The 15,000-nt window shown below is 47.1% G+C and overlaps 1 protein-coding gene across 1 annotated transcript in view; it reads right to left on the reverse strand.

The window, feature by feature from the left end:
* The window catches only part of LOC125040551 (cryptochrome-1-like), a 48,714-nt gene that overhangs the window by 29,631 nt on the left and 4,083 nt on the right, over positions 1 to 15,000 (reverse strand). Inside the window, exon 2 of the mRNA XM_047635146.1 lies at positions 880 to 988. Coding sequence (XP_047491102.1) covers positions 880 to 988 — 109 coding nt within the window. The remainder of the gene's footprint in view (positions 1 to 879; positions 989 to 15,000) is intronic.

The following is a 15,000-nucleotide window of genomic DNA, read 5'->3' on the forward strand; positions in this document are numbered from 1 at the left end:
TACACGGGAAACGTCTCCGTATGCATAGGCCTATAAACCCATACTTTGTACCTAGCATGATGCCTGGAATCACAGGCACAATAGGAATACAAGATTTACAACATATACCAAAAAACAAATGCCTTCTCTCTCCCCGGGAATACACAGGCGCCACCTCAAAGACCCCTAGATGTATTCCACTCGTTGTGTCCACAATGCACTGCGCAAACCTAACTCCAAGCCCTCCCTGCTTCCAAAATGCTCTCAATCCCCTTTTGAAAATTTACCACGGCCGGCACCAGGCTCTCGTCGCTACCACCCTGACCGCAATTCAATTGGCTTTCTCTCCGTGTGTACTTGGCATATTTGTCGTTTTAAAAAAGGCACATGCTTGATTTCTCCTCTGAGAAAGAGAAGGAGAGGGAGAGGGAGAAGGAGAGGGAGAGGGAGAGGGAGAGGGAGAGGGAGGGGAGAGAGAGAGGGAGGGGGGGGGAGAGAGAGAGAGAGAGAGAGAGAGAGAGAGAGAGAGAGAGAGAGAGAGAGAGGAGAGAGAGAGAGAGAGAGAGAGAGAGAGAGAGAGAGAGAGAGAGAGAGAGAGAGAGAGAGAGAGAGAGAGAGAGAGAGAGAGAGAGAGAGAGAGAGAGAGAGAGAGAGAGAGAGAGAGAGAGAGAGAGAGAGAAAGAGAGAGAGAGAGAGAAAGAGAGGAAAAGAGAAAAAGAGAATGAAAAAGAGAGAAAAAGTGAAAGTGAAAGAGAGAAAAAGAAAGAAAGAGAAAAAAAGAAAAAGAAAATCAAAGAGAAACAAAAAGAAACTGACAGACAGACAAAGAGACAGTCAGAAGGGGCACAGCAAGACCAGACTCCTCCACAAGGCACCGAACGCCCTCCAGATCACACTCACCCTGAAGAGCTGCGGCAGGACGTCCGCGGGTTGCCCTCGGATGACGAAGAGCCGCGAGTTGAGCTTCCGCAGCGAACTGTCCAGGTCCTCGAGGCACTGCAGCAAAAATCTGCGCGGGACGAGAAAAAAGCGAAATGTAAAATAATAATAATAATAATAATAATAATAATAATAATAATAATAACAATACTAATATTAATAATAATAATAATAATAATAATAATAATAATAATAATAATAATAATAATAATAACAATAATAATAATAAACAATAATAATAACATATTTAAGAATAAAACAGAGATGAAACACAATAATAATAATAGTAATAATAGTAATAAAAACAATAATAATAAAACAAAAAATAAAATAAAAAGACTTGGACAAAGCGTAAGATTTTTTTCCAGTTAATTATCTTCAAAAATATAATTTACTAGAAAACTACACTTTCTTTTTCGAGTGCAAGGAAAAAGAGGAAAGATACATATCATACGTTAACCATTTAGATATTTCCTTTTCTTCCCTACCATTTTTAAAGGATTGTATTTCACTGAACGCCTATATATAAATTCTTTTGAACGATGCAGTGCAGTGCAGATTACCTATCAAGTGCATCAAAAACTATATCGACAATTTAATTACAGTTCACACAAATTCAGCTCAATACACAGCTGTTTCCTGATATCCAAAATTCTGAATAAAGCTTCTCAGAGGACAAAAATAAAACCTTCAAAAATATAATTCAAGAAAAAAACACGGTTAATTGAAAAAAAAAAAAACACAGGGTTCATTTGACAATGAATTTGACGGCCCGTAATTGGTTCATTAAAACATATTTACTTACGAAAATGTTGTTACTGAGGTGTAATATGAAGTCTAACTAGTATACAGATACTTTAATAACTAGATTATAAAAAGTAACTGAACTTCCATATCTTAAATGGGTTTGGAATTGTATCCTATAATAACTATAATCATGGTCATATTATCAATTATAATTATAACTATATTCTATCACTGTCCCAGGAACTTAACCATTGTATAGCTCCACTATAAGGCAAATAATATTTTCGTACACGAAGTGGAGGGTAAATACATATTTTGTAATGCATTCAGTGACACATCATCTAAAAGTTAAGCATCGAAAACATAATGAATCTCAGTTTGTTTTTAAAATCAAAATCATGACTTTTTGCATTCGAATTTCATTCAATGTAAATCGCGCGATTTAAATCTTCCCATCTCTGCTAGTGAGTGCAAATACGTGTACATGTTTTACACACGCACAGCTTCACACTCACTCACTCACTCACTCACTCACTCACTCACTCACTCACTCACTCACTCACTCACTCACTCACTCACTCACTCACTCACACACACATACACACACACACACGCAGGCACGCACGCACGCACGCACGCAAATAAAAAATCCCCCTCATCATCTATAACAATATCAATACCAATAGTAAGAACAGTAATAATAATAATAATAATAATAATAATAATAATAATAATAATAATAATAACAATAACAATAATAATAACAATACTAACAATAATAATAATAATAACAACGACTACAAAGGCGACGATAATAGTAACCTTAGCAATACGAGAAACGAAACAAACAAACAAATGGGGGTTCCGAAGCCTCGCAAACTCCACATTACATTCCCCTCCCCCCCACCTCCCCCATCCCCCCCTTCTCCCCACCCCCGCTCTGAAAACTTCTTCCCAGATCAGCTGATTCTGAACTGTATGACTGACACAGTAATCATGAGGCGAAATTACCTTTTTTGCAGTATTTCCGTTCTAGGTAATTTATATTCCTATTTCTGTCTGGACCTTAACTAATACGGCAGGTGTATGTATGTGTATGTGTATGTGTATGTGTATGTGTATGTGTATGTGTATGTGTATGTGTATGTGTATGTATATTTATGTATATGTATGTAAATGTATGTAAATATATGTATATGTATATATATGTATATATATGTATATATATGTTTATATATGTAAATATATATGTATGTATGTATGTATGTATGTATGTATGTATGTATGTATGTATGTATGTATGTATGTATGTATGTATGTATGTATGTATATATGTGTACATATATATATGTATATATGTATGTTTATATGTATGTTTATATGTATGTATGTATATATGTATATATGTATATATGTATACATATATACATATTTAAGGGGGGCAAAAACTATAATTTATATTTAAAAAACTGTAAATACTAAATATTTGCGTGAATAACTACAAGAATATCAACTCTGTGGTTAGATTAACACCTATATTTCACAGAATTCATTATAAAATGTTGAAGTACTGTATATATTGTATACACCAATGACACTGATGACGTTATATACTATTGTCAGACTAGAGATAATAAAATAATATAAATCAATTCATGAAATAATTAATAATTTGAGAAAACGGAAACAAATTAAAGTCTATCATATGGCATTGCACCTTCAATTTCCCCTTTAATCTGAACTAACCAAGATTACGAGAAGACGAAAAGAAATTTAAAAAAGTTTAAAAGAATGAATAAAAATGTTTTTTCATCTTACCTCACCCTCCACTCGCTCTCGCTCTCTTTATCTAATAATCTTTTTTTTCTTCTCTCCCTCTCTCAATTCTTCCTTCCTTCTCCCTTCCTCCTTCAACCTCATTCTCCCTCCTTCCCTTTCTTTCTCCCTCCTTCCCCCTCTCATTCCCTCCTCCTTCTCCCTCCCTCCTTCCATCTTCCTCCTCACCCCTCTCCTCCAACTCCTTCCCTCTCCTTCTCCTTCTCCTTCTCCTTCTCCTTCTCCTTCTCCTTCTCCCTCTCCCTCTCCCTCCTTCACCCCCACCCCTCCCTCCTTCCTCCCTTCTGCTTCAGCCATTCCCTCTCTCCCCTCTCCACCCTCCTTCCTTCCTTCCCAAATTAAAGACAATTAAACCGGCCAGCGAAAGCACAAGGAAAACCCACGCCTATCTCGACTTACATAATCGGCCGGCATCGCTGAGAGGGCATGACTCAATCCATCGGGACAGAGGCATTTTCCCCTCACGAAAACAACCTCTCTCTCTCGTTCTCTCTCTCGTTCTCGTTCTCGTTCTCGTTCTCGTTCTCTTTCTCTTTTTCTCTTTTTCTCTTTTTCTCTTTTTCTCTTTCTCTCTTTCTCGGGTCAGAGGCATTTCCCACATTTTCCCCTCTCGGACACAACCTCCTTCTCTCTCTCTTTCTCTTTTTCTCTTTTTCTCTTTTTCTCTTTTTCTCTTTCTCTTTTTCTCTTCTCTTTTTCTCTTTTTCTCTCTTTCGCTCTCTCTCTCTCTCTCTCTCTCTCTCTCTCTCTCTCTCTCTCTCTCTCTCTCTCTCTCTCTCTCTCTCTCTCTCTCTCTCTCTCTCACACTGCCATTGCCCTCGTTTGGTTTCACCCCCCCCCCCCACTTCTGTCTGCTCGCTGGTCTCTCTTTCCCGTCTAAGTGTTTGACACTGTTTATGCCTGTCTGTGTTTCTCTCTATCTCTATGTCTTTCTCTTTCTCTCTCTCTCTCTCTCTCTCTCTCTCTCTCTCTCTCTCTCTCTCTCTCTCTCTCTCTCTCTCTCTCTCTCTCTCTCTCTCTCTCTCTTTCTCTTTCTCTTTCTCTTTCTCTTTCTCTTTCTCTTTCTCTCTCTCTTTCTGTCTGTCTGTGTATGTCTTCCATATTTACACAAGTACCTTATCTACTTTACTAAAATATGAAACAGCCTCACATTAACCGCTTCTCCATCGGAGAGAATAACTCGTCCTTCTACACAATCCTCCTCCGAGTCAGTCCTTCATCTTTCTTCTTTCCCTTCTCTCCTTCTTTCTTTTTAATCTCGAGCCGCAACGCCGTTATCGCCTCCGCCACTTTTAGCACGAAAGGCGATCATCCGCGGATCAATAAGGCTACTCACGTCCATTGTCTTTTTCTCTTTTTCTCTTTTTTTTTAATCTCTTTCGCTCTTTCGCTCTTTCGCTCTCTCGCTCTCTCGCTCTCTCTCTCTCTCTCTCTCTCTCTCTCTCTCTCTCTCTCTCTCTCTCTCTCTCTCTCACACACACACACACACACACACACACACACACACACACACACACACACACACACACACACACACACACACTGCCATTGCCCTCGTTTGGCGATCATCCGCGGATCAATAAGGGTACTCACGTCCATTGTCTTTTTCTTCCCCCGTCCGTCCGTCGTCGCCGCCGTCCGTAACAGTCGCCATGGCAACCGAGTGGAGTGCCGCGCGAGGGGGACGCCGAGTCGGAGCGGAGGGGTGCCTTTTCTCCGCTCGGCAAAATGGCACTGCAACGTGCCACTCACGCCGACACGACCGATTGCAGCGTGGCACGGAGGGCGGTGGGAGGGGAAATCGATCATTCGAACACCATCGTTGCCAAGCGATAATGTAAGTAAAGTACGAGTGAATCTTCAAAATAGCCCAATGAGCCCAATGAGCTTGCGTGGTTAGTGCCGTATAGCGAAACGACGAGGCGAGAGCGTCCGAGCAGACTGGTTCTCCTCCGCCATTTAACGAGGCCATTCGCTGGAGTGTTAATGGGCCTCTGGAAGCTCTGGGCGTCGACAATCGTGTTCCCGCTTCTGTTAAGTTTGTGTTTGTTGTGATTGCGAGAGGCAGAGAGGAAAACCGACCAGCCCGATGTCTTCAATGAATAAGGTGAAAAGTCCAAGTAAAGAATTCTTAGTTATAAGAGTGGTGGATATGACCCTGGTATCCGTATATAAATACATACACACAGGTGCCTGAGCCTGTAGATTCTGCTTATATCTTCTCAGTTTGCCAAGTTCCACTTCCCTACGTCAACCATAAAACGAGCAATATGAAAACAAAAGCTTCAATATTTGACTTACAAATTATCAGCCAAAGACAATGTATAGCACGGACAATAAAGAAAATAGAAAGCACCATACTTTCACGATTAAAAAAATAAATAATAATAAAATGTCACGCAGTGCTCTGTGAATGGCACCGACGAACCAACACTCCAAAACGAAGACCGACGCAGATGCAGTGCCAAGACTCCCTCCAGTAATAGTTTTTTTGTTTTTTTTCCCTCAACCGCCACAGCAGCGCCGACTCTCATCTTGACACGTCGCGCTGAGAAAGAAAGAAAGAAAGAAAGAAAGAAAGAAAGATAGAAAGAAATAAAGAAAGAGAAGGAGAAGGGAGGAGGGGGGGAGGGGGAGGAGGAGGAGGAGGAGGAGGAGGAGGAGGAGGAGGAGGAGGAGGAGGAGGAGGAGGAGGAGGAGGAGGAGGAGGGGGAGAAGAGAAGGAGAAGAGAAGGAGAAGAGAGAAGAAGAAGAAGAAGAAGAAGAAGAAGAAGAAGAAGAAGAAGAAGAAGAAGAAGAAGAAGAAGAAGAAGAAGAAGAAGAAGAAGAAGAAGAAAGAGAAGAAGAAAAAATATATAAGTACAAGGAGGAGAAGGAGAGGAGAAGGAGAGGGAGAAGGAGAGGGAGAAAGAGAAAGAGAAAGAGAAAGAGAAAGAGAAAGACAGAGAAAATGAGAAGGAGAGGGAGAAGTAGAAGGAAAAGGGGAAAGAGGAGAAGAAAAAAAGAAGTCATATTGCCTCATTTCTTTCCACGAAAAAGCAACTGGGTGTCAGGTGACGATCCGCTACACCGAGCTCTTCTTTCAAGTACCGCCCATCCTACCTCTACCCTCCCCTTGCCCTTTCACCTACTCCTCCCTCTTCCCTCTCTGCCAATTCCTCGTGTACCGCCCTCCCTTTCTCCTTCCTCTCTCACCTACCTTTCTCTTCCCCCTTGCTCATTCTTCTTATAGTACCTATCTCTCCCTCTATCTCTCCCTCTCCCTCTCCCTCTCCCTCTCCCTCTCCCTCTCCCTCTCCCCCTTCCTTTCCCCCTTCCCCTTCCTTTCCCCTCCTTCCTCCCTTACCCCATTCTCATGTACCCCTCTACCCCATTCCCTTCCGCCATTCACCTTACCTTTGCCCCTTGTCCCTCCCTTCCCCCTTGCCCCTTCCCCCTTCCCCCTTCCCCCCTTTCTTTCACCCCGTAAACAAGTATGGTTACACGTGCGAGTAATAGGCCTATCGCTTACGAGTCATGTAGGCCGAAGAAGGCTCACATTAGGTTGTGTTTTTGAGAAGCCAAATCGCTTAAATATCTCTTATTTCTCACAGGTTCTCGATATTTATCATTCTAGACCATATGCATTTCCATCTTCCTCTTCCTCCATCTTCTTTCTTCTTCTCAGCCTCGTACTTCCACGCAAAACCAATAAAAGAACATTAAAAAAAAGCGCCTTCTGTCACCTCATTCCGATAGTAATAACACTAACGTAGGCACAGCAGTAATAACGTAAAAATAACTCCTTTTAGTATCGTAAGACGAGCTGGTTTGGCAACACGACACTGGATCCGGGCCTCCGTTTCTCCTGTTTTGCACATAAAATTATAACCCTCACTTTTCAGAACCTGCATTATCTATACCATATCCATACAAAAACACAGAATAATAGCATCGATAAGGGATAATAGTAAGATAATGAAATAAATACATTATAAAAGAGAAGGGAAAAGGGTGGGGGGGGGGGGGGGGGGAGGGGAGGGGGAGGAAAGGGGGAGGAGGAAAGGGGGAGGAGGAAAAGGAAAAAAAGGGGGAGGAAAGGGGAGGGGGAGAGGGGAAAAGGGGAGGGAAGAGAGAAGAGGAGAGAGAAGAGGAAGAAGAAGGAAGAGGAGAAAAGAGAGAGAAGGGGAGAAAGAGAGAAGGAGAGAGAGGAGAGGGAGAGGGAAAGAGGAAAAGGAGGGAGGCAGAGGGGAAGAGAAAAGGGGGAAGAGGAGGGAGAGGGAGGAAGAGGGAAAAGAGGGGAAGGGAGAGAGAGGAAAAGAGAAGGAGAGAGGGAGAAAGAGGAAGAGGAAAAGAGAGGGAGAAAGAAGAAAACCCGAGAGGGAAGAGACGAGAGGGGGCGAGGAGAGAGGGGGCAGAGAGAGAAGGAAGACCCCGGGGGAGAGAAAAGGACCGGGAGAGGGAAAAGGGGGGACCCGAGGAGGGCCCGAGAGAGAGGGAGGAGAGACGGAAGGGAGTGGGAAAAAGAGAGGGGAGGGCAGGAAAAGAGACAGAGAGGCGGGGAAGACCCGGAGAAAAAGAGGAGAAGAGAAGCAGGGAGAGAGAGAGACAGAGAGAGGAGAGGAAAAGGGGGGGAAAGAGAGGAAGAGGAGAAGAGGGGGGAGAAGGGAGAGAAGGGGAAAAGAAGAGAGGACCCCGGGGGGAGGGAAGAGAGAGACAGAGAGAGAAAAGGAGGGGAGACAGAGAAGAGGAGAGAGAAAAGGAGGAAGAAGAGGAGACAGAGAGGGAGAGAAAAGGGGGAGAAGAGCAGAGGGGGAGAAGGGAGGAAAAGGGGGAGACAAAAGAGAGAAGAGAGAGACCCCGAGGAGGGGCCCGAAGGGAAGGGGGAGGGACAGAGAGAGACAGAGAGAGGAAAAGAAGCCCGAGGGGAAGAAGAGAGAGACAGAAGAGAAAGAGAGGGAGAAGGGGAGAAGAGAGGGAGAGAGACAGGAGGAAGAGAGGGAAGAGGAGGGCAGGGGAGAGGGGGCAGGAGAGAAGGGAGGAAAAGGGGACAGGAGAGAAGAGAAGACGAGGGGAGACGGGGAGGGGGACGGAGGCCGAGAGAGGGGGAGAGGGAAAAGGGGGAAGGGGGGAACAGAGAAAAGAAAAAGAGAGGGGACAGAGAGAGACAGAGAGAGGGCAGGAAAAGAAGAGACAGAGAGGGGAAGAGACAGGGGGGAGGGGAGAGAGACAGAGAGAGACAGAAGAGACAGGAAAAAGAGAAGAGAGAGACAGAGGAGCAGGAAGGGGCAGAGGAGAGGAGCGAGAGAGGGCCCCGGGGAAAAGACAGAGGGGAAAAGAGAGGGGAGGGAGAGAGAGACAGAGAGAGACAGAGGAGAAAAGGACAGGGGAGAGGGAAAAAGGGGGAAGAGGGGCAGGAGAGAGAGAGGAGACAGAGAGGCAGAGAGAGGAGGAGAGGAAGGGGAGGGGGACAGAGAGAGGGAAAAAGAGAGAGAGGAAAAGAGGAGGGGAAGGAGAAGAGGAGAAAAGACAGAGGGCAGGGGGGGAGACAGAGAGGGGACAAAAGAAGAGAAGGGGAGAGACAGAGAGGAGGGAGAAAGAGAGACAGAGGGGGAGACAGAGAGAGGCGAGAGAGACAGAGGGGGAGAGAAAAGCCCGAAGGGGGGAAGGGGGAGACAGAGAAGAGGGGAGAGGGGAGGGGAGAGAAAAGAGAGGGGAGGGAGGGGGGAGGGGGGAGAAGAGAAAAAGGGGATGAAAAGGGGGAGAGAGGGGAAGGGGGAGAAGGGGAGAAAAGAGAGGGCAGAGGGGAGACAGAGAGAGCGGGGGAGAGAAAGGAGAGACAGAAAAGAGAGAGAGATGGAAAAGAGAAAAGAGAGAAGAAGAGAGAGAGGGGGAGAGACAGGGAGAGGGGAGAAGGGCAGGAGAGACAGAGGGGGAGAAGAGGGGAAAAGAGGAAAAGAGAGAGAGAGGAGGAGAGAGAGAGACAGAGGGGAGAGGGGGAGAGAGGGGAAGGGGAGAGGGGGGAGAGAGACAGGGAAAGAGAGAGACAGAGAGGGGGACAAAAGAGAGAGAGAGACAGAAAAGAGAAGAGAGGGGGAGAGAAAAGAGAGGGGAGAAAAAGGGGAGAGAGAGGGGAGGGGAGAGAGAGAGAGAGAGAGAAGAGAGAGAGGGGGAAGAGAGAGAGAGGAAAAGGAGAGGGAGAAGGGGAGAGAAAAAAAGAGAGAGAGAGGAAGCAAACAAACAAACAAACCCGCAGACAAACCGTTGTCTGCCTCGGCCCAAACTCTTAAATAAAACAAAATATCGGTGCCAAGCAACTGATCATAAATATAACCCTCCTCCTCCTCCTCCGCCTCCACCCCACCTGGTGCCCCGTCCCTCACCCTCCCCCCCCCCTGCCCGCCTCTGCTCCCCGTGTACCCTGTGACTCTTCATTCAAACTGCGCTTCCCGCAACCCGAGGCCATGATAAGTAAGTGAGTGAGTGAGGGAGGGAGGGAGAGGAAGAGAGAAGGAGACAGAGAGAAAAAAAGAAAGTAAAATAATGAAAGAAAGAGCGAAAGAAAGAAAGAGAACGTACACAGAGACAGACAAACAACAACAACAACAACAACAATAACAAACCAAACCAAACCAACCCCCCCAAAAAAAAAAAAAAAAAAAAAAAAAAATAGACACTACTAATGATAACAATTCCGCCGCTTTTCCTAGTCACGTCACCCACGGTCATAAAAAGCGAGTTATCTCTCTCTCTCTCTCCCCTGTGATTAAGACTTTATCTAGATTCCCAACCTCCAAGCGAACACATGCGGGAAGTGTGTCTGCCGGTGCATGATTTTCGAACGCCGCTCACTGCAGCTTTATTATTCGGGGAAGTCTCTGCATGAACTCGGCACGTGTTAGCCCGTGTGCGTGTGCGTGTGTGTGTGTGTGTGTGTGTGTGTGTGTGTGTGTGTGTGTGTGTGTGTGTGTGTGTGTGTGTGTGTGTGTGTGTGTGTGTGTGTGTGTGTGAGAGAGAGAGAGAGAGAGAGAGAGAGAGAGGAGAGAGAGAGAGAGAGAGAGAGATAGAGAGAGAGAGATAGAGAGAGAGAGATAGAGAGAGAGAGATAGAGAGAGGAGAGAGAGAGAGAGAGAGAGAGAGAGAGAGAGAGAGAGAGAGAGAGAGGAGAGAGAGGAGAGAGAGGAAGAGAGGGAAGAGGGAGAGAGGAGAGAGAGGGAGAGAGAGGGAGAGGGAGAGGGAGAGAGAGAGGGAGAGAGAGAGGGAGAGGGAGAGGGAGAGGGAGAGGGAGAGAGAGAGAGAGATGGCGAAGGAGAAGGAGAAGAAAGAGAGAGAGGGAGGGGGAGAGGGAGAGAGATGGCGAAGGAGAAAGAGAAGAAAGAGAAAGAGTAAGTGAGTGATCCTATTTGCGCGCGCGTGTATGAGCGTGAGTGATCTTATTCGTGCGCGCGTGTATGGGCGTGAGTGACTGAAAGAACGAATGTATGATAGATGAAGCCTGAGTGCGTGTGGGTGCGTCAGGGATTGCACCTCAACACTCCACTCGAAACAAAACTCATTCGCGTGTAAACAAAAAATGGCATTAAACAGGCTGGCCGCTAATGGAATGGAAATGCTCTATTCATGACGTGGTCTAGTATTTCTTTGCAATTGACACTGGCTTTTCTTGCAGCCTACTTCCACCTGATCTCGTCACTCACATACACCGTGCACAAACGACAACCACAGCGAAGACAGCGTTGGCAGCCCTGACTCGCAAAATAGCGGTGGTGGCGGTGACGATGGAGGAGGAGGAGGAGGAGGAGGAGGAGGAGGAGGAGGAGGAGGAGGAGGAGGGAGGGAGGGAGGGAGGGAGGGAGGGAGGGAGGGAGGGAGGGAGGGAGGGAGGGAGATAGGGAGGGAGGGAGATAGGGAGGGAGGGAGGGTGGGAGGGAGGGTGGGAGGGAGGGAGGGAGGGAGGGAGGGAGGGAGGGAGGGAGGGAGGAAGGAAGGAAGGAAGGAAGGAAGGAAGGAAGGAAGGAAGGAAGGAAGGAGGAGGAGGGAGGAAGGAAGGAGGAGGAGGGAGGAAGGAAGGAGGAGGAGGAGGAGGAGGAGGAGGAAGGAAGGAGGAGGAGGAGGAGGACAAGAGGAGGGGAGCAAGAAGAGGAGGAGGAGGATAAGAGGAGGGAGAGGAGGAAGGAGGAGGAGGATAAGAGGAGGGGAGGAGGGGAGGAGGGGAGGAGGAGGAGGAGGGAAGATAAGAGGTATTAGGGGGCCGGGAAGGAGAAGCAGGAGAAGGAGAAGGAAGAGGAGAAAGGAGAAAAGAAAAAAAAAGAAAAACAAAAAAGGTGAAGAAAAAACGAAAACGAAAGAAAGAAAAAAACAAGAACATGGACAAGGACAAGGACAAGGACAAGAACAAGAACAAGAACAAGAAAAGGAAAAGGAGAAAAGAAGAAGACAAAAAAGAAAAGAAAAAGCACACGGGAGGAAGCGGAGAGGAGGCGCCTCGGCCCACATGCATTCATCCTCTGGGCGCCCGGCTAGCGTCTGATACGGCGTTCGTGCGTTCGCCCGATCGTCCGTCCGTTCGAGCGTCGGTTCGTCCGTTTAGCATCGGTTCGTTCGTACGTTCATTCGTCCGTCCGTCCGTCCGTCCGTCCGTCCGTCCGCCGTCCGTCCGCCCTTCCTTCACTCCCACCCACCGTTTTCGGAAGCCTCAACACTGCCATGCTCTGCGCCCCCCATCCCCCCCCTTTCTTTAACGGCACTGTAGTCAACCTGAATTCAAATGAAAGCACCACTATCTTCACCACCACCACCACCATCTTCACCACTGCCACGCCCACCATCACCGCCATCATCTTCAACACCGCCACCACCGCCACCATCTTCACAACTGCCACCACCACCGCCACCAAAACCTTCACCACCACCGCCACCATCTTCACCACGAAACCTTCACCACCACCGCCACCACACCACCATCATAAACCAAAACATTACCGCCCCGATTGTGACGTAAAATCAAAATGATCTATCAACCTTCCGAGATTGAAAATAACACACACACACACACACACACACACACACACACACACACACACACACACACACACACACACACACACACACACACACACACACACCGGCTGACAAAGGGAAACCTTACAACCCGAAGAGCAGCGATACCACAAGTGTCAAAAAGCGATCGGTAACCTCCCTTGAAGCATGAAAGAGGGAGGTGATGAGTTGGGGGGGAAGGAAGGGGAGGGGGCGGCGTCCCAGTGTGATTTGTTGACATGTAGGCTACACGCAGAGAGGCCCGAGAGAGAGAGAGGGGGGGAGAGGGAGAGAGAGGGGGGGAGAGGGAGAGAGAGAGCGAGGGAGTAAGGACAAAAGGGAGGGAGGAAGGGAAGGAGATATGACAAGAGGGAAGGACGAAAGAGAGAGAGGGAAGAAAGGAGGGAGAGAGGAAAGAGAGAGAAGGAAGAAGGGAGGGGGGGAAAGAGAGAGAGGGAAGGAGGGAGGGAGGGAGGGAAAAGAAGGAGGGAAGGAGGGAGGGAGGAAAGCGAGAGAGAGAGGGAGGGAAAGGAAGGAGGGAAGGAGGGAGGGATGGAGGGAGAAGGAGGAAGGAGTGGAGGGAAAGAGAGAAAAAGAAAATAATACGGAAAAGAGAGAGAGGGAAAATAGAGAGAGACAGAAAAAGAGAAAAAGAATAAGGAAAATAGAGAGGAAAGAAGAAAGAGAGAAAAAGAACTGAACCCTCTTCTTCTTCTTCTTCTTCTTCTTCTTCTTCTTCTTCTTCTTCTTCTTCTTCTTCTTCTTCTTCTTCTTCTTCTTCTTCTTCTTCTTCTTCTTCTTCTCCCTTTTACTGCATTTTCTTCTCCTTCTTTTACTCCATAATCTTCTCCTCCTTTTATTCCTTAATCTTCTCCTCCTTTTATTTCTTAATCTTCTCCTTTTATTCCTTCTTCTTCATCTCCTCCTTTTACTCCTCCCTCTTCTTCTCCTCCTTTTACTCCTCCACTTTCTTCTTCTCCTTCTCTTCCTCCTCACCCTACTCCTCCACCTCCACCAACTCCACCTCCACCACCACCTCCACCACCGCATACTCCACCTCTTCCTCCTCCACCACCACCTCCTGCTTCCCCTTTTCCTCCTCCTCCTCCTCATCATCGATCCGGAATTTCCAACGTCAGACAAGGATGTGATTTTCTGTTTTCATATTTTATTACAACCCCCTCCCCCCCCCCCTCTCCCCCCGCTTTCTGCTCCGCCCACTGATTTTCAAATCGATACAGTCACGTAAAACTAAGTGATGTTAATTCATACACACGTGCACTTGCATGTACTTATAAACAAATACAGAAATACACACACACACACACACACACGCGCGCACACGCGCGCGCACATGCACACGCACACGCACACGCACACGCACACGCACACACACACTTAGGACTCTGTGGAATATATAATCTGCCAACATATCAATCCATAGTTACTACAAAGCTTCAGGTATTCTGGTAACATTGATTTCAGTACATGCAGCCTGGGGATTATTTAGCAAATCACGATTCAACGTCACAAAGTTGGAACTTCACCCTCTCTCCCCTTTGTTCACTTCACTTTTCTCTTCTATTACCTCTTCTCCTCTCCTTTTCCCTCCTCTCCTCTTCCCTCCTCTCCTCTCCTCTCCTCTCCTCTCCTCTCCTCTCCTCTCCTCTCCTCTCCTCTCCTCTCCTCTCCTCTCTTCTCTTCTCTTAAACCACTCCCATCCTTTCACCCCTCTCCTCCTTCCTCCTTCCCTCCGTCCCCGTCTCATCCCCCTCTCTCCTCTCCTCTCCTCTCCTCTCCTCTCCTCTCCTCTCCTCTCCTCTCCTCTCCTCTCCTCTCCTCTCCTCTCCTCTCCTCTCCTCTCCTCTCCTCTCCTCTCCTCTCCTCTCCTACTCCTCATTCCCCTCTCCTTTCCCCTCCCTCCCCTCCTGCCCGGGCCGCGTCACCGCCTATTGCTCCTCGGCGCGCACCCAATGACCCTCAACCCGGACAGCAGCGGGAGAATATCAAATATTTAAATTTAAAAAAAATAACGAGCAATGTTTCCTATGTAAACCGCCACTAATTTATTCATCCTTTTAATCTGTGCATGCGCCTATGTACACATTTATTTTCGGTTCTCCAGTACAAAGACCCCTGTGAACCGGTTCCTGATCACCTTGCCTGCCTCCGGCCTGTGGTACTGAACTGAGGGCGAGACACTGTGCATGGCAAGCGGCTGCACTGACGTATGTGGTGAATGTATTTGGGTTAATTAAATATGCGCGCGTACGTGTGAGCATCCGTGTGTGCGTGTGATATTTCCTCTTGCAGAACTGTCGTGTCTGTTCGGAGAGTAACATGTATTCCAAGCCGCGTATGTCTACATATTGTATATAAGCGTATACATAAACGCATGCCTGCACACACGCACACGCATGCACGCACGCAAGCGCGCGCGCGCACACACTCACACACTGCATACAGGTAAAAGTGACGGTG

This window comes from Penaeus chinensis, chromosome 29 (assembly GCF_019202785.1).
Source record: "Penaeus chinensis breed Huanghai No. 1 chromosome 29, ASM1920278v2, whole genome shotgun sequence".
Classification (NCBI taxonomy): Eukaryota; Metazoa; Arthropoda; class Malacostraca; order Decapoda; family Penaeidae; genus Penaeus; species Penaeus chinensis.